Genomic DNA, 27,916 nt, shown 5'->3' with positions numbered 1-27,916 from the left:
CGTCGAGTCAATTACCAAAAAGAAAAGAATCACGTACTTTCTCGGACTACTGACAGAAGATAACCCGGCGCGATACTTTGATCAATAGAAAAACTAGAATACAATGGCGTGTAAATGTACAAAAAGAAAATGAAGTATCGATGGTACGTGTAATAAATTAATTTCGATAATCGACGTTCTAACGTATCCACTTTCATTATTTACTAACCCACGGTAAAGGATAATCCGGTGTCTAAACCGAGAGAAGTATCTTTGATGAATGAACATGTTGTGGTGGAAACATTATTCCAAACGATAGGAACGGCACGCGAAACGATCGTGGATGAAAAGGCTCTTCTGTTCCTTTTTGCCTAGCTGCTTCTGTTTCTTTCAGACTCCCACGTATTCATTTCCAACGCAAAGACATGCAAAGACTCGTTGTTCTTCTCTCTGTCTCGATGCAAGCACACTCGAGAATCACGAAAAGAAGGAAAAAAAAAAAAGGGACAGCCAGTTGTAGTTGGACGTAAAATCAGGCCGAATGGCCGTTAGCTATGGCACCTGTTCCAATCCGTTCACCAAATATCCCGCAAAAAGAAATCTCAAAGTGTATTGTTCCAACGCGTTACAATCGCGACCCCGATTTCTCTATCGTCAACCTGCCGGCTAAATATCGGCCTCCTCCAAGGGCACAGTGATTGCATATTTCCCTTATCCTGAATACCGCAGACACACACTCGAATTCCTTACGTCCTCGACACGAGTTCAGCCTTGATCGGAAACCGTATCGTTGGACCGAATGCTATTATCTTGAACTTGGCCCTGGGATATTGCCAGTTATAGTTGTGTAACGTTTTAAATTAATTATTATCGACGTACACTCTGCTCGATTGCCGTTTATACAAAATTCGACTGTTCAATTATGTAACCGCTACTTTTCAGAAAAAGATAGCCTCGATTAACCGAGTAGCTAATTAACTGTACAAATCAAAGAACAGGTGTACGAATGTTCGAACGTGTTGCAATCGTATTTCGAGTCCATAAAAGCGCAGATGCGCGCGATATACGATGGTTCATAACGTTCTGATAAAGCAAAGACAAATAGACGCTTACGCACAGGTAATTTCTGCGGGTTAAATCTCCTGACAAATACGCTACTGTTGCCGGAAATTGAGCGAAGATAAAAGAATATTCCGATCAAATCTAAGCGACCTTGCTCAATATGGTTCAATGCGCGATACGCGTATTCCAAGAGAATCTTTCATATTTTTCGTTCACTTTGACTCGACCGATCGATACTGGCGCACGTTTAGTCAAACGCAAGCAATTTCCCGCACAAACGATTCCAAACGAAATCCTTCGAGCAAACGCAACGACTACGCTCTTCCATCCACCAGCCTCGCGTGTTCTTTCGACAACGATCCTTCGTCCGGATTAAAAAGCTGTATGAACGTGAAACGAAGCAAAAGAGGAAACACGATTTCTCAATTTCTTTTCGATCGCGTTTCCTTGCAACTTCTTCAAAATTGTCATTTTTAATACAGTTTCTCGCCAAGGGCACACTGAATTTCTGTTTCGGTTACTTTCGGTTCCACGGAGTTGTATCAAAAGATGACACGGATCCAAGGACTCGAGACAATTATTCCAATTCCTGTCCGTGTCTTTGTTTCATAGCAGAAGCAATTCGTCCCGCGGGACCGAAGGAAAAAGCTAGGCTAACCTTTCGAGGACGAATCAAGCCTAGAGGGGATGAAAAAAGATCGAAGGGTGCAGCCTAGATAAGGCTTGAAAAGGGCGTGGTTGATTATACTTGGCTATATACACCGCGAACCATGTGTTCACCTTTTCTGCGATAGGGTTGACAGCTTATCTCTAAACTTTCGATCCAATTAATCGCGGTGCGAAAGCTGATACCTTATTGGAAAACGTTTAGGCTCGCGTATACATACAGGATGCATCGTTTTTGCTCCGTGAACATTCCGTAAAATTTCTAATATAAGAAATAGAAGTAGAAATGAATTGAACCAACGATTCAAAGTATATCTTGGCCCGCGATTGCAATAGAGAGCGAAACAACAAAGGCGTGACACGATTTCAAGCCTTCCGAATTTCACGAGGAGCGTAAAGCGTGGCGATATTGCACGCAGAAAAACTGCGTGTCGGAGGGAGGAAAGTTTGTGGCAAGCTTTGAATCGTAGAGAGGAACTCGTCGAAGCATGAAATTATAAATGAATCGAACAATCGCCAGTCATCCAATTCATTCGGAATCCCAAGAGGCTGAGAGCTGAGAGAAAATAGTTTGCACGCGAGTTTGCGTTTGCTCGATGTTCGACAGAATTAAAATACGTACGATAATTACGGGCTGAGAAAATGACTGGTCGATTCCACATCGGTGGAATTAATTCTGGACACTTTGAATAAAAATATTCTTTACTTCATATTTCTGCAGAAAATGTATATTCTACTATGCTAAATTGAATACCGTAATATTTTTATTGTACTCTATAATATTTTCACACGATTTGGTTTCTAAATGTCTTAAAATTTTAATTTTAAAAAATCTAAACTTTGCTGTAAATGGTCCTTTTACTGATTTTTTTTATATAAGGGACGCCCTGAAATTAGAAAACAATAATTTAAGTAAAAATTTAAAAGTGTCCAGAATCAATTCCACTAGTATATGATTAAATGTATCATCCAAGGATTCCGAGTACATTTCATTGAAATGAAAAGTAAAAACGTTATTGTGGTTTATCCAGCGATCAGATAAGCACACGTGAAATCGTATTATCGGTGCGTAATGATTATACTATACATCATCGATCAGATAACTTATGATTGATCGGGTACGAGTCACACAATTATCCGGTTGTTTACTTTCCATGCACGAGTTAATTGCGCATTAATCAGCCACCGCTGGTTAGCTGCAGGGAAAATCAAATATTTTATAATTTTTTTTAAGTAATCCACCTAACGGTCGATCGAACGCACATATTATTCGAAAGAATTAACCGGCCACTCCTGAAGCATGACAATCATCCATCTTGTTCGCTTGTAAACGCGTCTCGTGGGATTAGCAGCGTGCCGTTTGCAAAGTCGCTACGCTTTGACGTAGACGTAAGCCAAGTTGGCCGCGTTACATTATGATTCCTCTTGGAACATTAGGTAAGCATCCCACGGGAGTCACGCGATTCCCTAGTGAATTTTATCGCGAGTCACCAGTCGACACGCGAACCATGAAAACAAACCTACTTCTTCTTCTTCTTCTTCTTTTTCCTCCTCCTACTTCTGTTACAGTAGATATACATTCTAGCGTTTCTCTTTAAAAATGTTTTTCCGTTTGCGACGCGACAGCAAACTGCGGAAACGGCATCCTTTCGATTCATCATCTGGCCTAGTCGCGAGCGAACGTTTAAGGAAAATTAACAAGCGAAACCGTTTAAGTCGACACGAGAAACAAGCAGTCGTTTGATCGACTACAAAAAGAACCGAGGCTGCTTTGTTAACAGCAATTACCTCGCCCGCCCCGACGATCGTCAGTCACCGTTAATTGAAATCTCTTCGATAAACGGGTACACGTGTAACTGCCCACGGAAGTCCTACGTTGATTTCGCGTCTTCTGTCTGAACAGGGCGAGCTTCTAATAAATCAGCTATTTCTACCAGTCGAATCGACCGAGCGACCCGATCTCAATTCTATTAACCCGTTTCCCGTCAAGGTTCACCGATACAATGTTTATCGTAACGATCACCTCGATTTCTTTCGGCGAAACAAATTAACTAGCACTCAATTGGCAACAGATTGCAATACGAACCGTGGGATGTCGGTTTGCATCTTCCCGATACGTTTGAAGTAAAAATAAAGCTTCGTTCCTTGTTGTAATTCGTTTTTAATTCAATTTCAACTGCATTAAGGTTGCTTCAAAGATAGCGCAACACAATATGAGATCGTTTTGTATATCAATGATGAAGACATAAATTCTCGAGCGATGAAAAACGAGGATGCACGCTCGGATAATTAAACGAGTCTGATCGCTATGAAATAATTGAAAGTACGTTTTCAAAGGTATCGGTCTTCCCTTCCTTCGTAACGTGTTTATTTCAGACATTTCTTTATCGTCGAAAGTAAACGAGATATTTAACGATTCCTAGCCAATCGCTAATGGTGTCGTCCGATCGGCTCGATCGGTTTCGAACGAGACGATTCTCTAGTCGACACTGGGTAACCATGTTCGTCGTTCGACGACTCGTTTAACCGTAAATGAAAACACGACACGAGCAACATTGGCACGATTCTCTGCGTTCTCCGACACGCGTAAACGTTCCTCTTCACCTCCTTCTCTCGGCTTGATACGCTCTTTCGAAACTGAATCGGATTTACGTCGATACGTTCAATCAGAAGTCACGTCCAAAAATGGTAGTCTCGTAAATCGTAAAACTATCTTTGGTAGCCTGTTCGTTCGCCTTTCGTTGCAAGATCGTAAAAGTGAAAATTCCAGCTAAAGAACCACGTAATTTCGTACAGTTTTCCTCCTTCGAACTTTCAATCGAACTTAAAACGAACTGGGAATATAAATTCCTTCGGTCTCGAATCATCAGCTTGGATGTTTGCTAACGATTTTAACGATATTTTCTGACTCACCTTGTATTTAAACGATCTGTCTTTCGTGTAATTAACATTCAGTGTTAATGTATTCCTCGCGTGTTCATATTACTGCAACTATAATGGAAACGTAGTAGTAAAGTGTGTCTCTACGTTCCTTCAAGGTTCATTACACGCTTAATGTGAGGTTGCATTTAATCAAATTTATTAGAAATTGATAATGTAAAGACAATTCCATCGAATTTTTCGTGCTAAGAAAAAGTATGGAAAATGAAAAAAGTGGTACGCGAAGAGATAGACGAGATAGCCTACTTTCGCTGGCGCACAGGCCGGAAGTTATGAGGTCGCAACACCACGGAAGTTCTTCGCGATGCATCATCCGCGCCTCGCGATCGCTCGATTTCTTTTCGAGACGACCACACGAGGCTCGCAACGATACATCGACTCGGATTAAGAACACGGATAATCCTTGATAACGATGAAAATTCTGCCATGGCACAGCGACGAACGGAAGAGGAATAGGGAAGATGAAAAAAAAATGAAACGGAGCGGTAGCTCGTTTCCTAACAGTGTCTCGCGCCGTTTCACGACTTGTTCCAGTAAATGATAATAATTGACCTAATTGCGGCAAATGAGCCGTTCGGTTAAATACACCGTGTAACTCGCGATTCGCGGCTGGCCTTTTGCGAAACAAGATTAATAACGGCCTGTCCGGCCAAACCGATGATCGATCGCGCCTTTTATCGCGGCAATTTCGTAAGGTAACAATAGCCCTACTTTTCGACGAGAGGTTAACGATTAGGCTTCTCTCGAAGTTGTTCGACCAATGAAAAAAGAAAAGTCCGACTCGATCGTTACGGAACTGCAAAGTTATCAAACGATAGCGTACGCGAACTAAGTTGACCATTGCTGGTCGCAAGCACGGGTAACCGGGACACGTGAAAGTCCTCGAAGTAACGCGAAACTAAAGTTCGAAAAATAAAAATAAAAATAAAAAATCCGAGCGGATAGGAAAAGGGGGAAAAAGAAAAACAGTGTCGAAGCGAATGGTTGCTTTCACTCGGACACGAAGATAGAGCAGCCTTCGAGATGGTGGCCACGGTACGCGCGACTGGTTTATCGCATCTTAATAACGCGAGACCTTGCGCTAACCATCGCGGCACCGTCTAAGCAAAATATCGAAACGAGATCCTTTGGCGTGCCAATTTAATTAGCAACATAATTACAGTACCACGAGCATCGAGCGAAACGTCTTTTGTCGAAGAAACTCGCGAATCATTACGTAAAACTAACACATTTTCAATTAAATCGCGACGTTACCCGCGTTTCCTGCAACGCAAGTTCCTCTTCAGAAACCCGGACGAAAGGTGTGTTCAAAGTCCGTCAAAAAGCAAACTTGCGTCATGATTTCCGACATTAATAACTGCGCCGTCTCGATCGTGACAAAATATTGGTTTTAACTTTTAGAAAGATCCTCGAGACACGTCGTCGTCGTCGTCGTCATCAAAGATTTGACGAGTGAGTCAATCGAATCGCATGATTCTCTTTTTATTTTCTCATCGATCGCTATCGCCGGGAACGATTACGATATAAAGTGTTCGTTGCAACACGATTAAAATCTTTTGTTCACGAACGGATCGATTAAGCGTCTCGAAAGGCGCTTCTTATTCGACCGGCAAAAAGCGCGAGAAATCGCGGGGCGATCGCGTTACGAGATTGCACGAGGTTCGTCAACGCTATTTATATCGGTTACACCAACTTCCTCTCTAGGGGTAACGTTATCATGCGACCGGCCTGCGTAAACAGCATTTCGGAGAGTTCTGCTAGCGAACAGACAAATGACTACATCTTCTCAACACGTTTAACCCTTTCGATTTCTCTTGAAAAGATCAATTGAAAATCTAGAATTTTTTTTTAATTTTCCTTTCGAGGGATCGGTTTCTGATCAACGCAAAACTTAGATAATTTTCTAAGGTAGAGGAAAGATGAAAATGCAAGTGGTGGAAGGAAAGTTTTTCCAAGAGACGAGGGGATAGTCTGAGCCTGGAGGGTTGAAATCGACACTAGCGTGTCGACTCAGCTCCGGTCCAACCTCTGGCTCGATGGAGTCGCGTTGCCATAGGCCGGGTACAGGTATCGCGTTACCTGCTGCACCAGCCTCGGTGTTAAGACACCTAATTGCACGTTATGTTCGACGCACACGTACGTACGCACACGAACCTGGCCCTTACCGAATGGTAATGCTCTCTCGGTGACCACCTTGAAAGAGATGAAAGTGGGTGAAGCCGGCTCGCATTTGCGGCCAGATACACCGGTGTTATACGAGTTTCCCCTGTCCACGTCGTCGACGTCGTCGTCGTCGTCGTTGTCGTCTCCGGCTCTCTCTCCTCTTTTTCTCCTTCGATGCAAATGATCGCCACTGACGTTCAATTAAACGCGAACAGTCCTCGTGGTTTTTTGCTTTTGCTCGGAGAAAGCTGATTAATCTAACCGTTAACCTTTTAAGTACTATGAACGCGTTTGTATCAAGCAATGATGGATACAGAGTGTTACCATCACCGACAATTAAGGAACTTTCTAAGAAAAGAATCAATGGGAGGAAATGCTGAATTTTAGTAAATCGTGTTGGATGGTTTAGTTTGAAGAATTAGAACCAGTCACCGCATCGCGATTTCATTCCGAGTCAACGTAGAATATATAATTAATTAGGTATAATGTAAAATCAAGAGTGTAATTAGAATGTAAGATTTTCAACGGAACAATGTTGAGAATTGTTAAAAAAAAAAAAACAAATAGTGCACCGTGAAAACTAAACGCGACACGGAACCCAAGACTTCGCGAGCAGAATGGACACGCGTGGCTGAACAGTATAAATCTAGGCGCGATCGATGTCCTCCTGGTAACCAGTCCCGAAGACATTCCGTTTCGTCGAATGGGCCTGGCAACTCAAGGATGACAAATTTCCAAGAAACTCTTTTGATTGATCCCTGTCGCGAATCTTTAAACTCGGATACCACGTGATTCTATCCATTTCCAAGCATTTACATAAATATGCGTATACCGTTATTTTCGTCTTAGAGCGCTCTATAAACCCATAAACTTTCATTAATGAGTAACGATTCCTGGTGTTTCCTCTGCAACCCCTTTGGGATTGGAACCGAGGGGTTGGGAACCACCGGGTTCCATAAGATGAGTGAAATGAAAATCTATGCCACGGAAATTAACTCCTGGATACTACTGACCCTATCAAAGAGAATTCTATATCCTGCTTTAGACAATACTCGGTTCGTAACTTATCTTTGATAACACGTAGACTGTTATTGAGGTGAGTGGTGACTTCGATGTAAAATTAAAAGGTAAAATTAAATTTGAAAATTCGTAGAATGATTAATGTACAACCGATCGTCGGCAAAAAGTGTGTAAAAAAGAGAAGGAAAAATTGCTCGATGACTGGTCAGATTGTGGAAAGAGGAGAAAATATATTCAACATGGAAAAGATGCCTATCGAGGCCACGGTTAGGCATAACTAACGACAGTGTCCAGACAACTATAGAAACTATACAATCGTTTGCTTCAACGAGAAGTAACGACCCCGTTCAAGGGCGTTGTATGTACTGTGTTACGCGGGCCAAGGTCGACCCGATTACGTGTACACGCGTCGAATGATGCTTTTTAAATAACCTTCATTGCTTCGGTTTACTTCATCGACCGACGATAACCTCGTAAATCGAGACGCATTTCGTGCAGATTGTCGCAGGCAATCATTTTTCTGCCGGTAGATTATCGTGCGATCTACGATCACGTCAGGAATCATAGCGTATTTTGTTTACAATGAATATCGTTAGATATCAATGTTTCTACAGCTATGTTCACGCCATGTGACAATGTTTTACATTGTTCGATGAAATCCAAGTACGATTTGAAATAAAAGAATTATATCTAGCATGCACTAAATGTTTGTGAATTTCAATAACTCACCCTGGCGTCGAAGGCATCAACTGGCATCCGCTGCACGCCGTTCATTTTGTTGATGAAGTTGTCACTTTTTCGGATCAACTTGCTCCTTTGCACTTTCGATCTCCAATAGTCCTCGTTGTTGGATAGCACACAACAATAATTTCGTATTCGAACTCTCGGTAGAATTGCAACGCGACACGACACGCGCGAACGTGACAGCACATGAAAAGTTTAAACTTGGAGGAGCCTAGGAGCCTCCTCGACGCATCATCGTTTACTTACGAACGCACACGATAACTGAACGACGTTCGCGTGCCTTTTGGAGCGTTCGGTGTTGATCGGGTGTTCGATCGAATGTTTTCGTGTCGCGCTCCAACCGGCAAAGGACGACGAGAAACGAAGCGATCAACTGCTGATCAAAACATGCTTTGCTGATTTAACAAACAACTGATTATTTACAATCTCGATGTGCAATCCACGGTTGCATCGAAACGATCGTAGCACCACGAAACGTACGAGTCACGCGAATAACGAAACGATAACGACGAAGGATGCCGAGTATGCCAAGGTTAGGTTTCGATCCTCGAACGATCTCAAGGTTCGTTTAGAAACTGATTATCGATTCCCGAGAGCGAGCTCGAATCCGATACTCCCTGTGTATCTGGTGGCATCTCGTTGACGATACTCGAGAACTAACGTTCACCGTACTACGGATCAAACGCGCACCACGTCGTGAAGAAGCACGCTTCGCGGTCTGCGATAAGAGATTTGAAACTCGTCGACTCGACGGGCACCGTGGTTCGCGCATGCGCCGACTGATTTTACTCTGAAACACGTGGTATCCTTCAGAGCATAGCCCCCCACCCCACCGCCACTTTTTCGCGGCGTGCAGAAAACTTTTGAATATTTACGAAGGACGTAAAAAAAAGCAATCGATCCGTCGAATCTACTAGCAATGAAATCTCTCCTAAATAAACAACTTCGAATTTCAAATCAGTGCAGATAAATTGCATTCGTGTCTCGATCGTTGCGTGAATACCGTTCTTGCGGATAAATTTTCATCCGCTCGAACGTTAGAAAGGACTTGGCCCGAAAGATACCACGAACAGGTACCACGAAGGTAGGCTACTCGAAAAGTCGACGTGTTCCGTGTCCAAGGGGGAGAGAAACAGGTTTAAGAGCGTAGTTGACCGGTCGGCTTTTAAATCGGTCATCTGTCTAACCGGTAGAAATTACGTTGATTCGAAATCAAACACTTGTACCACGAGCTTGGTCGGGGGATTCGAAACTCACTGAAAAACGTGATCGGTCGTGGAAACCGGTAGATCGAATCCGTACGAATTAAAAAGGAAGGTGAACGTGTTCGCGATCGAGCGATGGTTTCGTGACACCGAGAAAGAAGGAGGACACGTTGCACTCGCGATTGGAGAAACGATACGTCGCGGACAGGCACATGGCAGACATGTCCCCGCCGCAGGATTATACGTAGCAGCCGGCGTTCGGGCGCTCCGCGTCGCGACTGCCGGCGCGGCTAAAAAACCATACGATGACCTCATCACACCGAGTCTGTTCTCCTGCCCATGTCACTACTACTAGCCATCCTGAAAACATGCTAAAATCTCCTTTGCCTCCAGGAGGTTACTGTTCGCATTATCGCTTTGTTTGGAGCGTCCTGCCAGGTCACTAGGACATTCAGAAACTGCATTTACTTTCAAATGTCTTTGCCGACAATTTCGACAGAGATAATTTTGACTTTTGGTTCTATTTTTTAGAAATCAGTCAAAATCAGTATAAAACCTGCAAATTATTAAAATCATTATTTGACATACTTATATTTTAAAAAGACCGCAATAAATTAAAAATTTTTTAAATTCGATCCCACCGCTATCTATACAAAAATGCCGCAAACTACTCAACAACTTATCGATCGGGGAACACTATCGCTACCTATTGAAAAACAGCGGAAGTCGATCGATTTTTGAACATTTTTGTACTATGATAAAGCAGATGGTGTTGAGGCACAAAGTGATTGGGATCGCAAGTGCCCGTTCGCTGATGTTACACAATTCTACATTATGAAAAGAATAAGTTTGTGACATTTAGCATTTAAAAAGTAATTAACGATGGCATCTGATAAATCTGGCAATTCAAACACTGCACTTCCATCAAACGTTCAAATAAAAGTTGAACCTGGAACATCAATGCCTGTAACCTTAAAAAATATTAAAACAGAACCTGGTCTATCAACTAGTACAACCAGATTAACTTCTTTTCGTTTACCAAGAGATTTAACGTTAGGGGGTAACATTAAGACTGAGAAACCCAAGAAAATATATACACCAAACTTAAATGCTCAGAGAATAAAAAAGAAAGAGTAAGTTCACTTAATACCAAATATTAATCATTAAGTCTGGATTGATACAACAATTATGTTTTAGAGATGCAACACAAAATGATCATGCTAGATCAGTTAGAAATAGGGATCATAATAGAGGACGTGGCAGGGGTAGTAGATCTGATAGAGGCCGTGGTAAAACATCCAGCAATCTAATTCAGGTATATTGAAGAAGATATTTTATTAGATTGCATTCTGTACATGTATTGTTTCAGTCTAGTGGTGTTTGGTCTACTGGAATAACAAATGAAGCAACAAAACGCCACAGTAGTGGTGGTGGTGGTGGTGGTGGTTCTAGAGATACTGGCAAAAGTTCTCAGATGAGTTTAGAGAAACCAAAATTAGATCTAAATCGCAAGATTGATAAAGCTGATGAAGAAGAAAAGTTGAAATTATTGTTAAGGGATGATTTTATAGATGATGGAGAACCCTTAAATCTTGAGAATAGTCCTGTTATATTGCCAATGGTTAAAGAAGGTAATTCAGTTGCAAAATGTCAATGATTTGTGTAGCCTAATCACAATCATTTCATGTTTGTTATAGCAAAATTGTATAAAGAAGAAGTTAAGGTAAAAGTTGAAAAAGAAGAAGAAGAGATAGATAGGAAGCCAATCCTTTTAGAAAATGGAGAAGGTAAGTATGTTTTTTCTTTCAACAAAATGTTGTAACAATTAAGAATTACTTTTAGTACTACCACCAAAAAAGGAACCCAAAGTAAAGATATGTAAATCTGACACAGAAGTAAAAGATAAATTTTCACAGAGCATTCCCCAAATCATTGAAAACAAAACAAATTCTTACATTTTGATGCAGGTAGGAATATATTAATCTGAAAACTTGTATTTATCTCTATGATATGTTAATGTAACAAATCGAGCACAGTTTCCAGATTGCTTACCGGGTTTGATGAGCAGTGCGGATGATACGAGACCAAATCGTTCAAATACCTCGAATTTTGAAAAAGAAAACGAAAATAAATCCGAAACGGAAATGTGTACTCTGAATAGTTTAAAGCCTGGTATTCTGGGCAAGTTACAAATTTTGAAATCTGGTAAAACGCGCTTATTGTTGGGTGAAAATAACTTGATTGTAGAGGTTGGATCGCATCTGAGTTTTCGACAAGTACGTAATGCAAAACTAGCGTAAGTATTGAATGTTATAATAATAATAATTTATATTGCAGGATCTCATCGCGGCGAAAGTAGACAACGAAAAATTGAGTGGTGACCTAATTAATCTCGGACCAGTCAGTAGTACACTCATATGTTCACCGGATTGGGAATCTATGCTGGCCAAATTGTAGATATATTTATACTATTTATAAATTTTGTTGAATTAATGATGTATGATGATTAATCTATTGTACAATATGAACGGTTATTTTTCCCTGTTGTAAATCACGTATTTTAAATAATTCGATATGCGTAGAACTTGCATCACGTACAAGTTCAATAGTAACTCAGAAGTCTAAATAAATTTAGAGTTATTTTAGATTAATTTTTGTTATACAATTTATGTGTATAAATATCGCAACAAGAGGGCGTGTTAAGTCCGTACAAGGTACGTAATATTTTTCATCAAAACGCAATTTATTCTGTTACCTTAATATAGATAATTTGATGAAAAATTATTTTTATACAAATTAGATTTACAAATTAAACTTATTGTCCTATCAAATAAACATTAAATCATGAACTTATTAACTAAAAAGGATATATCTTTGTTCGGTTGTGCCGATACTTTGAAAAATGTAAAAATCGTACATTAAAGTGGCACAAGAAATTACTGTTACTACGGGTATAACATACGCTAGTTTTGTTTACTAAGTCAAGGAAATAACTATTGTATTTAACTCTGTAATCTTAAACTTACGTTTAAGATTTATAAAAATTAGGGTTTTATCGCTCGAGGACGAATTCATTTAATACCAGACTTCTTTTACTCAAGAAAATATGATACGGTAAAATCCTACTGTAGATATAATAAACAGAAACATCCGTGAATACAATTAAAGCAAGTGCATCGTAATACAGAAATACACACATATTACACACCCTTGTTAATAGATCACACAAAGTCTCAGTCACTTCTTTCTATACTGTGTCCTTTTTTCATCGATTTCAATGCTTTCTCACGAAGCTTTTTTTCCAGTTCTTCAGTGTTACCTTCACTCACATCAGATTCGTCAGAGTCAGCAACCTTCTTCTTTTTGTGCTTCCTATGCTTCTTATGTTTTTTGTGTTTCTTGTGCTTCTTATCTTTTTTCTTCTTCTTTTCTTCTACTTCGCTTTCCTAAAGAACACAAATTATGATTAAGAAATAATTTATGTCATCGTATTTCCCTTTCATCAGTTACCGCCGAAACGGAAAATTACCTCTGATTCACTCGTACTAGTTTTAGTCTTCTTTTTACGTTTTTTCTTCACTTTCTCTTCATCTGAACTGTCATCTACTTTCCTCTTCTTCTTTGCATCCTTTTCTCCTATCTCTTCGTCTTCCGTACTCGAGTCTCGTTTCGACTTCTTCACTCTTATTTTTGCTTCATCTTCGCTCGTTGAATCTTTCCTAGATTTCCTCGTTCTAGATTTTTCATCCTCCGAAGAACTATCTTTTCGTTTTCTTGTCTTTTTCGGTTCGTCATCTGAGCTTGAATCTTTTTTAGACTTCCTTAACCTAGATCGATCATCTTCAGCTTTGTTTCTTTTTGTTTTTGGGTCTTCATCTCCCGAAGAAGAATCTTTTCTAGATCTCTTAGATTTCTTAGTTTCTTCTTCTAAGTCTTTTTTCGGTCGTTTACGAGATTCATTTTCACTGGTGTCTCTCTTCCTGTTATCCTTCCTATCCTTGGAACGTTCGTCCAACGAATCTGTAAAAGTGGATAAAATCTTGAGATTGTAGTTAACTGAAATTTTATCAAATCTGAATAATTAATAAACTTCACCTCCTCGGTTCGAGTCTCTGATCTTTTTACTTTTTTCTACATGCTTCCTCTCGTCTTCGGAATCCGAGCTGGAGCCACCTTTGTCCGATTTTTCATCATCCGTAGAAGCCTTCCTGGATTTTCTGGACTTGTCTATTTTCCTCGATTTTTTCTTTCCTAAGATTTAAAAATAACACGAACATCGTTCAGATCATGCGTTAACATAACCTCAAATTAATTCTTACCTTCGCTTTCACTGTCATTCGAATCCGAAGAACCATCACGTTTCTCCCTTTTTGATTTTTTGATCACTTCCACTGGTTTCTTCAAAATCACTGGTTCCGACGATTTTTGACCTGACTTCTTTTCTTCCGACGTCGTTTTGATTGATTTAATCGACTTGTCATCTTTCTTTAATGGGAAATTGTCTCCCGACGAGAAGTTGGATTCTTCTTTCGGCGATTCTTCCTTATTATCCTCCCTGAAAGCAATAAATAATTATTCCAATTAAGAATATCGTAAGCAACACGCCGAAAAGCATTCGAACAACACTTACTTCAAAGGTTGTTTAACTTTAACTGCAGCTATGATGTCTTCAGTCTTTTTAAACGGCGAGGGCGTTCTGGACAGACTCTTAGAAAACTAGAGATAAGAGTAAAGTAGAAACATTTGAAATAGCAGAAAGATACAGTTACATGTAGGTATTATTAAACTTACTCTATGCCTAGTTACAGGAAGTGTGGTAGGTTGAAGCTTTTTAGGGGAAACACTTGGATCCGGTTTCTTGATAGTCGGAGGTTCAACCTTCTTCACTTCCTTCTCGGGTCGTTTGACGGGCTCTTCCTTAGGTTTTTCTTTTTCTTTACGTTTCTCATCCACGTGTTCCCGTTCCCTTTCGCGTTCACGTTTTTCCTGAGACGATTTCCGTTCGAGCGATTTTCTACACAAATAACAAGATACATTATTGGAGACTGTAAACAATTATTGTTTAAAGCTAAGCAAAAAATGAAACATAGCTCGCTTTACGCTCCAACAATCGTAAGGTCTGTAACAACATATAAAAAAAATATAATAATGATTTTCTTTACTCACCTGATCGCTTCATCCTCATTGCTAGAGGAACTACTTTCGCTACTTTCCGAGCTACTTGACTTAGACCTTCCATTTCGTAATTCTTTTCGCGATCCTGTATCGGTTGTTCTTTTAACTTTTTCATCCACTTTCTTCTCCTTTATCTTCTCCTTCGGATCTCTCGACCGATCGGGAGATCGTTTCGCATCCCTCGAACGATCCACCGATGCCCGTTGATCTTTAGACCTCGATCTACGATCTTTAGATCTAGATCTCCGATCTCTATCCCTTCTGTCCCTGTCTCTGGAACGGTCTCGCCTACTCGATCTGTCGCGAGAGGAAGATCTATCGTACCTGAGGGATCGATCCCGTCCATCTGGTGAACGACGCCTGCTGTCGCGACGATCCGGAGATCGACGCCTGTCTCGTCGCTCCGACGATCGTCGTCTTCGATCGAGGGATCTTCTTCTGCGTCTCTCACCGGGACTAGGAGATCTGCGCCGATATCTTGCCGGACTTCTGCGAGGAGGGCTTCTGTAGTAATTACAAGTTATCGATATTAATACCCGCGTATGATTTATGCATGCAATTTATCTTACCTTCGCCTACTAGGTGCTCTGCGCACTGATGGTGGCCGCATGCTGCGGCTACCGCTATATCTATCCAGCCTTTCCCTTTCCCTTTCTCGTTCCCGCTCCCGTCTTCTTTCTCGTTCTCTATCTATGGATCTCCTGAACAAAGAACCAAACAAGTTGAATGCAACATTGATTTATCGCAATTTATAATCTAGAAATTGTTTTACACACCTCCTGTTCCTATCTCGAGATCGATCGCGTGACCTATCTCGCGATCTATCCCGTGATCTATCTCGCGATCTGTCTCTATCTTTTGATCGACCTCTGTCTTTACGCGGCGAGGGGCTTCTTCGTTTGGGGACAGATTTCCTTTCCCGGCTCGAATCACTGTCGCTACCGCTATCATCCTTGTTAGTTTTTCTATACGATCTTTTAGCCTGCACTCCATCTTTCTTCTTTCTAATTTCGAAATCATTCTTGTCTTTCGCTCCTTTGTCTTCTTCTGACTCGGAACTGCTGCTTGTACTAGCATCTCGTTTCCTATTTGAATCGGGAGCGTCCTTTCTCTTATCGGGTGATTTCGAGCGAGACTTGGACGACCTGGAATCGCTCGAATCTGACCTCGATTTCCGGGCCTTGCTCCTGTCGATGCTTTTGGATCTTGATTTTTTCGATCGGGATCGAGATCTTGAATGGGATCTCGGTGACTTGGATTTCGTACGTCTCGATTTAGAACGATCCTGCGATCTGGATTTCGATCTCCTTGACTTGGATCTAGACCTGGATCTTCTTGATCTTGACTTGGAACGAGACCGTCTCGATTTCGACGCAGGCGATCGAGAACGGCGTGTTTTTGAATCTCGGCTCGGTGATTTGGATCTAGATTTTTTGGAACGGCTTACAGGCGACTTTGATCTGGATCTAGATTTCTTCGCTTTGTCAAGTGACTCGGGGGATGGAGTACGATTGTTCTTCTTCTTTCCATCGGCAATGCTCATTAGTTTGGCTTGCAATCGGGATATTGCAACAGCGGCTTCCCTGTTAAAACATTTTAATGAATAACCCTTTTGTGAGTTTACGTTAATTAAAATAAAATATCGATATTTACGGTTTCGTCTTAACGGGCATCAGCGGTATAGCGTTTTCAGGTTGAGGTGAATCCTCCCGTTCAACTTTAACTTCCGTCATGTCTTTACCGTTGTCCTTCAATGAATTTTTGCTAGGTGATCTTGAAGATGATCGTCGTTTACGACTCGATCTGTCGCGGTCTCTGTGTCGATCTCTTGATCGACTCCTCTTACTTCTGTAAACGATCATACAACTATTAATAATATATGTAAAATTAGACGAAAGTATAGGATTACGTTAGAACGCGGACAAGTACCTGTCCCTATCACGATCTCTGCTTCGATCTCTTCTACGCTCCTTTGACGAACCACGTTCCTTTTCTTCTTTCTTTATCTTGCTTTCGGCTTCATCTTTCTCCTTTTCCCTTTCCTTTTCTTTCTCTTTCTCTGCCAAAGAAGCTTGGAGCTTCTCTTGCTCCTCCTGATTTGATATATCGTGATTTAAAATAATCGGATATTGATTCGTTTATTTGGAAATAACAATAAAAGAAATCGAAACTGAACCTCGTGCAATGAAAAGCATTTAATCAACTGAACATTTTGTTGAACGACAAAATCTAGTTACTCAATTGTTTTGCTGTTATCAAATCATGTTCATGCAATTAAATCTAATGAACTCTGCATTCAGTCCATCTATTGTGAATATCGCATATTAAAAAATAAGAATATAAAAAACGGATAATTACCAAACGCTTTTTAATCTGATCTTTTTTTTGTTGCAAGAAAGCCTCTGGAATGCCCGTTACACTTTCCTGAGCAGAGACCAGAAGGTCCCATAATTCACCCATGAAAGATCGGGCATTCCTTCCATTCAGGAAGCCTGTTAGGTTGATCTGCATTTTTCGGGGGTCGGGAAACTGTAAAATATACAGTGTTCGAATTTATTTCTCTATCCACGTAATCGAAAACTTACATCAATGATTGACCAACGAACGTTCAATTTTTATGAAATTTTGAAATAAAAAAGTGAAATTATATACGATATTGATCTCGCTAGTGACGCTAACTGCTTTTCCCCCTCGAAAAAGCAGATTTATTTGTTGCATTTCTAATGTATCTTACCAACTCTGTAAACAGGATCGTTTCACGTCTGCGCTAATCAGTAATACGCTAAGAAAAAAAAAAATAATGATACTCATCGATAAACGCACAAGTAGCACAGATATTATATTGATACCTTCTCAATGAATAAATGCTGCTTAGGTGGACGCTGAAATAGAACTTAAAAATACATGTTGAAAGTGTTAGCTGTAAATGAAAGGATTAATTTGGAATAGAAGGAACACCGTTCCACCAACCTGTGATGTTGACAAAGAGTGTCAAACTGAGCAGAGATACCTCCGGCATCGACCATCAGCCAATCGCATCCGATTGACTGCATTTCCGATGAATCATTAACTGGAGAACAGACCTGCGCGATGTATAAAGTTCCTGGTTTCCTTGGGATGTTGTTGGAAGTACGAAGAATCTGGCAATCTGCATCTCAGTTGTATCAGCTCCACGGATGTCCTGATGGGATGATTACAGCATTCTGGGTAGGCAGCAGGGTGATTCCTCCTCCTTGCACGAACTCGAACCGTTGACTGCCCGTTGATGATGGGTGTCCGGAAGCTGCGACACAGCTCTCGCAGTTGCAATTTTGATGCTGCAACCACCTCGACAGAGGCAGTCGGTAGTAGATGAAGACGACGGTTGGCGCAGATAGTAGACGGATGCGGTCACAGCAGAGCAGGCATCTGCAGAATGGTAGAAGGCCCCGGGAAGAGCTCCGTACAAAGATGAGAAGAGCGGGAACAGCATGATGATGCGGCGATATTACTGCGAATACGCCGTTTCTGCCGATGACGACGAATCGATGGTGGATGAACTGCTTAGGCTGAAGTTTCAGCAGTGGTTCTAAGATGACGTTGACATACCAGCTGGCATCAGCTAGCGTTGACGGCTGATAGAAAGGCGGCCAATCGGATGTAGAGAGGAGCACATCCGAATGCCATTTGGACAATAGGGTTGAGCCCCACCAACGGTCTCTACTTATACTAACGGGGAATTCAAACATACGTGATAAAAAGTTGTTTTCACATGTTACAGTGTTGCAGGATCAGCTACATCAGTTTTTCTTTTGTTGAAACAGGATATAGCTTGGAAGGAACATATAAGGTGAACAAGAACAGGTTACACAGGACATATAAGGAACGATGATATTTTATCAAAATTCAAAAAAATAAATAAAAAAAGAAAAGAACAATGAGGCAAGTATGACTAATATGGTTTCTGCCTCCTTGCTTTTCATCTCCAAAGTCAGCACATTGTGCAGAATTTGGATTATCATTCGTAACTGGTACAAAACATTGTGCTGAAATAATGTGTATTTATCGATTTCCTATGATGAGGGGAAAAAGCCAAGTGAACATATTTTTTTTTTTTATTTCATGTTAAGTTACAATCCCTTAGATCTAATTCTAATCTAAATAGTAATGCAAAAACAAACTTCTTACCTTTTCCTCCAGTTGATTATATACAAATTCTACCACTACATCATCCTCCATTCCTAAAATCTGTGTGATTTTTGTAGTGATCCATGGCTTGATAACATCAAGTTTAACTTTGCTCATATCCACCTGAAAATATTTTGAAACATAACACCAAATATTAATATTTGAGTAATTAATGCATATTATAAACAAAGATTCACATTGTAAATATTTACTTTCTGAGTGAGAGAATCTCCAAACTTCATTTGTTTCAGAAGCTTTTTCTCCTTGTCGCTGAACCTCGTATCCTGCGACGCGGTAGTCCCCTGATAACCAAAAATATAATATAAAATTGTCAAATATTTAGAAACGATAACAGAACAAACTTGTAACACTAGGGAGTAGTAGTTTGGTTTGTTCTAATCAAAATTCTGGCTAATTTACCGTGTACATCATTTTGGCAACGTGTAGAAGTCAAAAGCTGCACGATGTTCGATGTTCCTAGCTGGCGGCGTTCCAATCTTCCTTTCCACTGCTGAACAAAAACTAACGAGTCGTCGGAATACGTTTTAAGCGAATGCGTCTTTCTCTTAACCACGAAAAATGATACGTGGTTTTGTATATACAAATATTGAACGATAGAATGAAGCGTATACGAACACGGACGCACACGATAGATCAATCCCCGAACATGGCGACTGTATCATTAAAACGGAAACCTGAAGTTGCAGTAACGCAGCGCGGTCGCATCTTTCAGTGCTACCAATATTCTTCTATACCGTTTCCTGTCAAGGATACAAGCGTCAAGACAGAACCAAAGAGGAGCGAACTCCGAATTCCGCATCGGTAAAACAGTCAACGTTTCATCAAAAATTAAAATAACTGCATACAATATAAAATTTATATTTCCTCTTATATTTCCTACACATCTCATATAAAATATCTTGTGCATTCTCTGTACATATAATCAAAGCAATACAGAAAATAGAAATAATTAACAATATAAATTAAGTCGTAGTCGTATTTTCTTGAGATTCAGTCAGTTTAACGAGAACCTTATTCTTAGGGACATTATCACCTACTGAACATGATATATTCTCGACAATTCCATCGGTGGATGCTCTAACGATGTACTAAAAATAAAAGATTAAGTTTAAAATTAAGACACATACTAAGAATCGCTAAAAATCACAATTTGAAAGAACCATGCAAATACATACTTCCATTTTCATTGCAGTAATGACGAGCAAAGCTTCGCCTCTTTCAACAGTGTCTCCTTTTGCAACGAATAATTTCTCTATAAAACCCGGTATCGGACTCAAAGCATTGCATGGATCTGCTTCGAGTGCAGTACACGTAACATCAGAAAGAAATTTCATGGGAGGTGTACTGAATTGCCATTCGCGATCCTACAAAGAGAATTAATGTAAATTATTTTTCCAAATGATACCGTTGAAGCGATTAAAATCCAAATAAGAGAACGATGGTATCGGTAAAAAGAATACTTTGGTGAATAGGTGTAACTTGTTGCGGATCTTAATTATTCTTGCTTTCCAGATCATTTCGTCGATTTCAGTAGATAATTCTAACGAATTTTCTTTTTTCTTTAAGACACCAGTTACTGTTCTCCAACGGCCAATTCTGTTGATTCTCATAGAATAGATTTCAGGTTCAACGTATTTTACTTCAACATCGATATCATCACCATAAACGTTGAAATGAAATGTACGGGATGAATTATGATTTAACCTCAGTCCAGTTTCTGTTGCGAAGGGGCTGAAGGGATCAACAGTTTTAAGAGCCGATCGTAGAGAGTCTGTGTCTTCGTAAAGTATGGAGGCAAGGGTAGCTTGTGCGACAATTTCACTTGGCACTTGTAGTTTTGGAAATAGTTCTTCACGATGTTCTTCTATGAACCCAGTGTGTACATGTCCTTCACGAAAGCTAGGATGCGAGCACAAGTCCTTAATAAACTCTATATTGGTATCGAGTCCGGCTATCTGAAAATATGCATAATAGATTAGAAATGCGGTTTGATCTTCGATGAACAGAATCTTCACTTGCGAATTTATTTACATTATAATCGCTTAGTTTTAATCTAAGCGTCGCCAATGCTTCTTCTCTATCTCTTCCCCAGACAACCAGTTTTGCGATCATCGGGTCATAATGCACGGATACTTCATCCTTTTCGCGAACTCCACGTTCAATTCTGATCGTTTTATCTGTGGCTTCTGGAAGTCTCATGTATGCTATACTTCCAGCTCCTGGTAGAAAACCCTTCCTTGGATTCTGTGATTTATTATCATAACAAATGAATTCAACGTTAAAAGAATTAAAAAGTTTGATTCAATAATCGTTGAGTGAACAAGTGTTTACCTCTGCGTATATTCTAGCTTCAAAAGCATGCCCATGAAAATTAATTTCTTCCTGATTTAACGGAAGTTCTTCTCCGGCTGCTACTTTCAATTGCCATTCTACCAAGTCCAATCCTGTAATTGCCTCCGTAATTGGATGTTCCACTTGAAGACGAGTATTCATTTCCATGAAATGGAAAGTGTTTCGCTTACGATCCATTATAAACTCAACGGTACCAGCGCCAACGTAGTTTACAGCTTTTGCTGCTCGAACTGCTGTTTCACCTAATTTCGCCCTTAAATCTGCTGAAATTCCGGGCTGTGGCATATCACGATCATTATATATCTTTTAAATTAAACCATCGATCAGTACGTGATTAAACGTACGTACTGCTGGCGCTTCCTCGATGATCTTTTGATGTCTTCTTTGAACGGAACAATCTCTTTCAAACATATGAACGACATTTCCGTGTTTATCTGCAAATACTTGTACCTCGATATGTCTTGGTTCGTTGATATATTGTTCGAGTAACACCGTCGAGTCACCGAATGCTTTCTCAGATTCAGTTCTCGCTGATTCTAACGCTTCAGAAAAATCCGATTCCTTTAAAACGATTCTCATTCCCTTTCCTCCTCCGCCGCATACAGCCTTAATCATCAGAGGAAAACCTATCTTCCTTGCTTGCTGTAATAAAGCCTCATCAGACTGATTCTTTCCGTGGTATCCTATTTTTTTAAATACCTCAGAGTTAAATTTCATTAACATTTACATGCATTTCAATTTCACTTGCAACACAATTATACCTGCTACAACAGGAACCCCAGCTTCAAGCATTATTGTCTTTGAAGTACTTTTAATACCCATGCTTTTAATTGCATCTGATGGAGGGCCAATAAATATTATATTCTCTTTTTGACAGAGCTCTGCAAACTCTGCATTTTCTGAAAGGAACCCATAACCAGGATGTATTGCCTGACACTTTGATTTCTTAGCGATAGATATTATTTTATCCTGCCTCAAATAACTTTGATGGGAAGGTGCAGGACCAACACAGTAGGCTTCATGCACTTGATCTACGTGCATAGAATTTCTATCTGCTTCACTGTATATGCCTACAGTTTTTATTCCTAATCTTTTGGCAGTTCTTACAACACGGCATACAATCTCTCCTCTATTTGCAATTAAGATCTATAATATAATGAGAAACTAGGATTTATGAGCTTTGTAAATTTATAATGCTATAACTAAGGCACTTATACTTACCTTATCAAATCTATTCTGCAAGGTTTTAGAGGTGTGCAAATTATGTATACATAAAACTATTACGCGACATCTGAAAATTGTTACACGTGCGTCATTATTTTGGTTTCGCATAAACAATTTTTATAAAATTACTTTATAATGTACTTACTGTAAAATCGGCGTCTTTACCCTTGTTATCCGATACATGTTACTATTACATATGTTAGCGCAGTTTGCGACGCATTTGCTTCTGGTCTTATTTAATACTTATTCAACTCATTTCAATTGTAAATAGGAAAACAGATATGAGCAACCCAAATATAATCTTTAACCCTTACTCAAAGGTTATATAGACGCATATATACATTGTAAATACAATAGATAAGACAATTACGTAAATCCACGTGGTTGTTTCAGTTTTATAAGCAACCTTACTTAAAACAAATGTGTAAACAAGATCCATTATTTTTTTTAAATTGTTTAATGCATATTTAATGAGACTTTAATGTTGTTCTTCATGTCAAAGAAAAAAAAAAAGTTGGCTCATGGGGGGATCGAACCCGCGACCTTCGCGTTATTAGCACGACGCTCTAACCAGCTGAGCTAATGAGCCTGAGCTACTGGAATTTATTTATTATTTTGATTTCGGAATTTGTAATAACAAAATAATAATGCATGTATAATTTGAGTTTTTATTATGTAACATAAAATAACAATAACTCTAGCTTCATTAAGCTTTTAATGGAGAGCTTATTAAACCTATAAGAACGCAGTCTGCTTCCAAGATTGTTAAATCTGAAGTTGCTCCTAAGAACCGTGTAGATAATTCCAAGTCCTTAATTCTTAATTTCACTTTTGCTCCCCTAACATATTTTCTGAAATAACAAAAGAAGAAGATGGTTATTACTGATTGAGATTAGAATTTTTGTTTGTTACTTACTCAGAATCTATTTTAGGTTTTGGACATACACAATGAAATTTCCATCCAAAGTCAATATATAAATCATTGCCAACTACTTGAAAAACTTTCCCTGTTATTATCTTATCCTCAGGATCTCCTAGCTGTAACAAAATTAATGTTATTAAAAATAAAAACAATGCAACAATTTTTATACAAACAAAAGATATTGTTAGATTATAAAATATCACAATACATCTACTATTTACATCTATGAATTTAGAATATCGAAGTAACGAAGGAAATGTAGCACGCTTTGGAATCGCTACGGCTTCCTTGGCATCATTAGGATTCATATGTTCATAAACTAGTTTTTGGAAAATATTGATTTTATCTTCTGCAACATCACCACTTTCTTCGCTTTTATTTGTCTGACTTTCGTTTGAAATTTGTTTAGTACAATAGTTTTGCGTAAATATTGAACTTGTCTGAGACGTATAAATGGTATACAGTTGCATTATCTTTTGGCAACGTTGAATTTTATTCATTTTAGTAGCCGGGAAACGTGCTTCTTATTCAAATATGATAGGTTATGTTTGAATGTTTATTTTCTACCACGTCGGTATACCGATCAGCCGTATACGCGCTTACGATTCCTCATTACCCTAACGATTAACGCGTTGAAATTTTTGGGATTAAAAAGTAAGTGAATTGTGTAATTTTAAAGCTCTATCACGTTTAAAAGTAGAAAATCAAGAATCAATGAGGTCAATTTAGTTCATTAAAAGTCAGACTTATATTCAGTTTTGTTTGATACGTGTAACAAAATTTGCGTTCATAACCTGTTCATTGTTAATTTAATGTTATATCTTTCAGGAAACGTTACGATAATGTCGAGAAATGGTATGGCATTCAATATTTTATCCAGAAGTATTTCTACATCGCCAATATCTAATCAAATAATGAAATTAACACGATTGAGGGTCGTGGATAATAGCGATATTGGAAAGCAAGCAATGTTAGAAGGGAAACCGCCACGCTGTATACATGTTTATAATAAAAAAGGAGTTGGATACATTGGTAGGTTGATAAGTGAATTATATAAATAATATTGATGATAAACTTTCATGGTTGTGTCTGAATAATACAGGTGACAAAGTTATGGTTGCAATAAAGGGTGAGAAGAAGAAAGGTATATTAGTTGGCTTGAAACAGAAACAAAATGTAAAGGTTCCAAAGTTTGACAGTAATAATATAGTTCTCATAGATGATAATGGAACGCCTTTAGGTACCAGAATTCAGGTTCCAATTCCTCATATTCTTAGAACAATAATGAGAGAAAAAACACACAGCAAAGGTGCTGATTACACAAAATTGCTAGCTATTGCAACAAAATTTGTATAATCGATTTGTATATACTTGATGTCACGAGAGTCCATAACTGCGAAAAGACCAGTTTTCGTTCTTTTCTGCGCATTGTCGCTCTGATTGGCGATACTTCCAGCGGAAGTGGAAAGCGATTGGCGGATCGCTTTCCCCCACCATCGCTGCGTTGCCCCGCCATATTCCAACCTGCGCGCTTAGTTATGGACTCTCATGACATCAAGTATAAATAGAAACCTACTTTCATTTACATATGTGTATACATAGTTAATTAAATGTATGAAATATGTTGTTTCAATCGTTATTCGTTATGTTTAGCAATGAGGTTATGTTGAAAGAACACTCCGCCTGAAATTTGAAAACCGAAATAAAAATTGCATTTTTATTATCAAATTAATTCACTATTAAATGAATCATTTGTTTCGGGTTTAAATAGATGGATAAATTAAATGTATAGTCTGCAAAACCAATGATATTTGTGAAACAATATAGGGAATTTTTCTGAACTGCCTATATTGTTGCATAAACTGTGTAACTAAACGATTGAACTCTGAAGGCATAAGAGAAATTTATATTGGTAGAATAGCGGGAAAAAAGTGAAAAACTGTGGCTAATTTACGTTTTATTATTGTGTCATGGTGAAAAGATTAATATGTCTATGCAAATACGAGAATGGAATTATGAGAATTGTAAATTTTGAGTTAAAAGAATCGAGTTGTCGTTAGTTGAGGTTGAGACCTAATATTTGTAACTTTAATAGGGATATTTGAAGAAAAGTAGGAATCTTGTGGTTTAGTGATAGGTGATAGTGGTTGTCTTATAAATGGCGGCTCAGGGAGAAGCACGCTGTTTCATTTAACCGCGAGATTTTACGTTGACGAGATTTGTGTATGTAACAAGTATTTAAAATATCAACGTAACAATCCGCGGTCAATGAAACAGTCCGATTGCTATACCGTTTACAAAACAAAAAAGTAAAGTATATAAATTTTTAGGTATAAAAATCGAATAAAATGGGGAATGTACTAGCTGCCTCTGTACCTCCTCCACCTTCGCCGCCACCTCCAACTTCAGGATTACTTCCGAATTTAGAAAAACCAGATTTATCTACGGGATTGCACCCGTCTACCAAATCTTCGGATAGCCTATCAAATCCAGGCACGATCGAGGATCTTCATAAAAAGTGTAAAGGTATCCGTACAGTTTCATTCATTTTCGTTTTTTTTCACATTATTTTACGTTATCTTGCTATTTCTATTGAAATAGTAGAATGGCAATAGTATATGATTTTTATTTGAAGACAGTTGAGTGTAATATTAACATTGAGTATTAATTTTGATGGCAGATGTATTCCCTGTAAATTTTGAAGGTGCAAAACTAATGTTCAATAAAGGCCTTAGCAATCACTTTCAAATTTCCCATACAATAAATATGAGTTCAGTCGCACCGTCTGGATACAGGTAAGATTAAATGCAGTTAAACAAACTTACAATTGTTAGGCCATCGAATGATGTTAAAATCTGTTTAGATTTGGAGCAACTTATGTTGGTACACAGGAGCCAGTACCTTCAGAAGCTTACCCAGTTTTACTAGGTGACATTGATCCAAGTGGAAATCTTAATGCCAATATAATTCATCAGTTTGGTCAGAGGATAAGAGGGAAATTAGCTACTCAAGTACAAAAAAGTAAATTCACCGCTGTGCAAATGACAACGGATTATCGCGGCGATGCTTACACGTTGTCTTTCACGGTGGGCAATCCAGATATACTAAATGGTTCTGGTAAGCGTGCGAGGTAAAGGTCTATAATGTGAAATTTTCATAAAGATTATGGTACCAAACTAATTTTTTTAGGCGTTTTCGTGATGCATTATCTACAGAGTATAACACCTTCCATCGCTTTGGGCGGAGAATTAGCTTATCAAAGAGGCCCTGCTATACCAGGAGGTCAGGTTGCTGTTCTATCAGCGGCCGGAAGGTATACATGCGATGATTCCACAATCAGTGCTAGTCTAGGTGTGTAAAAATTCATCCTCGAGGCACGTGACTTACCATTGCCGTTCGAGTTAGATCTCGTCTCGAGAAAATTATTTCTAACAAAATTATGTTTTCTATAGGTTTTTCTGGTTGTCACCTTTGTTTCCATCAAAGAGCTAGTCCGCAGTTACAGGTTGGAGTGGAGTTGGAAATAAATTCTAGAATACAGGAATCCACCGGCACTATCGCGTATCAAGTCGATTTACCAAAGGCCGATTTAATATTTAGAGGTAGAACGGTGTTGATTTAGACGAAACAAATGTTCGATGAATTCGAATGGGAAAGTAAAGGGAGGGGAACGTAACTATAATTTCATTCCAGGGAGCGTAGATACAAATTGGACAGTGGGTGCTGTATTGGAGAAGAAATTGCAGCCATTGCCATTCTCATTTGCGTTAAGTGGAATGATGAATCATAGTAAACAACAATTTCGGCTCGGCTGCGGTTTGATAATCGGTTAAGGCTAGGCATTTAGTTGAATATCGGTCGAGTACATAATCTAGCCAAGCGATGAGAAGGAGAGAAACGCAGGAGTGACTTGACCACTGCGTACCATAATTAAGGGAACGTTGTAATTACTATCGATGAAACCCAATTGATTATCTTCTTCTCGTTGATTACCTCGTCTGTTCGCTATTGTGTTTATACGACCATTTTGTTTGTTTATTTTTTATTAAAGATACACCGTACCAACAGGGTTTGCTCTCATTGTGTACATTCTTTTAATTTAAGCTGAGCGCCTGTGTGTGTGTATGGTTGCATTTACAGTCGATTAATTTATTAGTGTAACTTCTGTTTGGATTATACAAAGAACACGCGTGTATTCAATAATACGAAATATAACGTGAAATTTTCATACATTGACGCAAGTACAAGTACAACGCGAGCACTGAGAATATGGGGC

At 39.1% G+C, this 27,916-nt stretch overlaps 6 protein-coding genes and 1 non-coding gene across 9 annotated transcripts in view; 3 read left to right on the top strand and 4 right to left on the bottom strand.

Moving 5' to 3' along the window:
• The window catches only part of Lmpt (four and a half LIM domains protein limpet), a 63,916-nt gene extending 54,613 nt beyond the window's left edge, over positions 1-9,303 (bottom strand). Inside the window, exon 1 of the mRNA XM_034330223.2 lies at positions 8,560-9,303. Within this exon, the coding sequence (XP_034186114.2) occupies positions 8,560-8,604 (45 nt within the window). The 5' untranslated portion in view covers positions 8,605-9,303. The remainder of the gene's footprint in view (positions 1-8,559) is intronic.
• Positions 9,304-10,536: 1,233 nt separating this feature from the next.
• Positions 10,537-13,789, top strand: RpIIIC53 (RNA polymerase III subunit C53). Its single transcript, XM_034330250.2, has 7 exons — positions 10,537-10,912; positions 10,977-11,094; positions 11,149-11,410; positions 11,477-11,566; positions 11,622-11,746; positions 11,816-12,055; positions 12,117-13,789. The coding sequence occupies exons 1-7, from the start codon at positions 10,662-10,664 to the stop codon at positions 12,234-12,236; spliced, it is 1,206 nt and encodes a 401-aa protein (XP_034186141.1). The 5' UTR covers positions 10,537-10,661; the 3' UTR covers positions 12,237-13,789.
• On the bottom strand, positions 12,937-23,195 carry Srrm1 (Serine-arginine repetitive matrix 1). The gene is made up of 24 exons (XM_076690956.1): positions 22,864-23,195; positions 22,716-22,785; positions 22,256-22,640; positions 21,843-22,177; positions 21,474-21,770; positions 21,174-21,386; positions 20,603-21,097; positions 20,318-20,506; positions 20,108-20,230; positions 19,542-19,562; positions 19,334-19,423; positions 19,122-19,244; positions 17,313-17,483; positions 16,884-17,047; positions 16,608-16,802; positions 15,731-16,537; positions 15,524-15,655; positions 14,946-15,458; positions 14,571-14,793; positions 14,410-14,495; positions 14,099-14,334; positions 13,875-14,030; positions 13,309-13,799; positions 12,937-13,225 (listed from the first exon to the last, which is right to left on the bottom strand). The coding sequence occupies exons 1-24, from the start codon at positions 22,899-22,901 to the stop codon at positions 13,013-13,015; spliced, it is 5,766 nt and encodes a 1,921-aa protein (XP_076547071.1). The 5' UTR covers positions 22,902-23,195; the 3' UTR covers positions 12,937-13,012.
• A 38-nt stretch (positions 23,196-23,233) lies between these two features.
• On the bottom strand, positions 23,234-23,307 carry TRNAI-AAU (transfer RNA isoleucine (anticodon AAU)). The gene has a single exon. It is a non-coding gene; the product is annotated as a tRNA-Ile (tRNA).
• Positions 23,308-23,366: 59 nt separating this feature from the next.
• Positions 23,367-24,140, bottom strand: mRpS28 (mitochondrial ribosomal protein S28). Its single transcript, XM_034330256.2, has 3 exons — positions 23,862-24,140; positions 23,635-23,756; positions 23,367-23,569 (listed from the first exon to the last, which is right to left on the bottom strand). Exons 1-3 carry the CDS (start codon positions 24,138-24,140, stop codon positions 23,425-23,427), a joined length of 546 nt encoding a protein of 181 aa, XP_034186147.2. The 3' UTR covers positions 23,367-23,424.
• Positions 24,141-24,482: 342 nt separating this feature from the next.
• Positions 24,483-25,779, top strand: mRpL14 (mitochondrial ribosomal protein L14). Its single transcript, XM_034330257.2, has 2 exons — positions 24,483-24,672; positions 24,743-25,779. The coding sequence occupies exons 1-2, from the start codon at positions 24,483-24,485 to the stop codon at positions 24,994-24,996; spliced, it is 444 nt and encodes a 147-aa protein (XP_034186148.2). The 3' UTR covers positions 24,997-25,779.
• LOC117607049 (Translocase of outer membrane 40) lies at positions 24,535-27,710 on the top strand. Of its 3 annotated transcripts, none has more exons than XM_034330254.2 (7): positions 24,535-24,672; positions 25,971-26,166; positions 26,321-26,435; positions 26,504-26,757; positions 26,830-26,991; positions 27,093-27,242; positions 27,334-27,710. In XM_034330254.2, exons 2-7 carry the CDS (start codon positions 25,989-25,991, stop codon positions 27,471-27,473), a joined length of 999 nt encoding a protein of 332 aa, XP_034186145.1. In that variant the 5' UTR covers positions 24,535-24,672; positions 25,971-25,988; the 3' UTR covers positions 27,474-27,710. The 3 variants fall into 3 exon arrangements, with proteins under 3 accessions (XP_034186145.1, XP_034186143.1, XP_034186142.1); XM_034330252.2 differs by lacking the exon at positions 24,535-24,672 and adding an exon at positions 25,639-25,777; XM_034330251.2 differs by lacking the exon at positions 24,535-24,672 and adding an exon at positions 25,726-25,863.
• Positions 27,711-27,916: the final 206 nt, after the last annotated feature.

Source organism: Osmia lignaria, chromosome 2 (genome assembly GCF_051020975.1).
Source record: "Osmia lignaria lignaria isolate PbOS001 chromosome 2, iyOsmLign1, whole genome shotgun sequence".
NCBI classification, from domain to species: domain Eukaryota; kingdom Metazoa; phylum Arthropoda; class Insecta; order Hymenoptera; family Megachilidae; genus Osmia; species Osmia lignaria.
The sequence above is the reverse complement of the archived record's forward strand: the minus strand, read 5'-3'. Positions and strand labels throughout refer to the sequence as shown.

Excerpts from the sequence above, each read along its gene's own strand:
- RpIIIC53 (XM_034330250.2), top strand. The coding sequence starts at position 10,662 with ATGGCATCTGATAAATCTGGCAATTCAAACACTGCACTTCCATCAAAC. Across the intron at positions 11,411-11,476 it reads ATTGCCAATGGTTAAAGAAG|CAAAATTGTATAAAGAAGAA; the intron begins GTAATTCAGTTG and ends TGTTTGTTATAG. Across the intron at positions 12,056-12,116 it reads CGCATCTGAGTTTTCGACAA|GATCTCATCGCGGCGAAAGT; the intron begins GTACGTAATGCA and ends TTTATATTGCAG.
- Srrm1 (XM_076690956.1), bottom strand. The coding sequence starts at position 22,901 with ATGTATCGGATAACAAGGGTAAAGACGCCGATTTTACA. Across the intron at positions 14,496-14,570 it reads TTCCTGTAACTAGGCATAGA|TTTTCTAAGAGTCTGTCCAG; the intron begins GTAAGTTTAATA and ends TCTTATCTCTAG. Across the intron at positions 14,335-14,409 it reads AAAGTTAAACAACCTTTGAA|GGAGGATAATAAGGAAGAAT; the intron begins GTAAGTGTTGTT and ends TATTGCTTTCAG.
- mRpS28 (XM_034330256.2), bottom strand. The coding sequence starts at position 24,140 with ATGAATAAAATTCAACGTTGCCAAAAGATAATGCAACTGTATACCATT. Across the intron at positions 23,757-23,861 it reads GATATTCTAAATTCATAGAT|CTAGGAGATCCTGAGGATAA; the intron begins GTAAATAGTAGA and ends ATTTTGTTACAG. Across the intron at positions 23,570-23,634 it reads AAACCTAAAATAGATTCTGA|AAAATATGTTAGGGGAGCAA; the intron begins GTAAGTAACAAA and ends TTGTTATTTCAG.
- mRpL14 (XM_034330257.2), top strand. The coding sequence starts at position 24,483 with ATGTCGAGAAATGGTATGGCATTCAATATTTTATCCAGAAGTATTTCT. Across the intron at positions 24,673-24,742 it reads AAAAGGAGTTGGATACATTG|GTGACAAAGTTATGGTTGCA; the intron begins GTAGGTTGATAA and ends TGAATAATACAG.
- LOC117607049 (XM_034330254.2), top strand. The coding sequence starts at position 25,989 with ATGGGGAATGTACTAGCTGCCTCTGTACCTCCTCCACCTTCGCCGCCA. Across the intron at positions 26,436-26,503 it reads GTCGCACCGTCTGGATACAG|ATTTGGAGCAACTTATGTTG; the intron begins GTAAGATTAAAT and ends AAATCTGTTTAG. Across the intron at positions 27,243-27,333 it reads GGCCGATTTAATATTTAGAG|GGAGCGTAGATACAAATTGG; the intron begins GTAGAACGGTGT and ends ATTTCATTCCAG.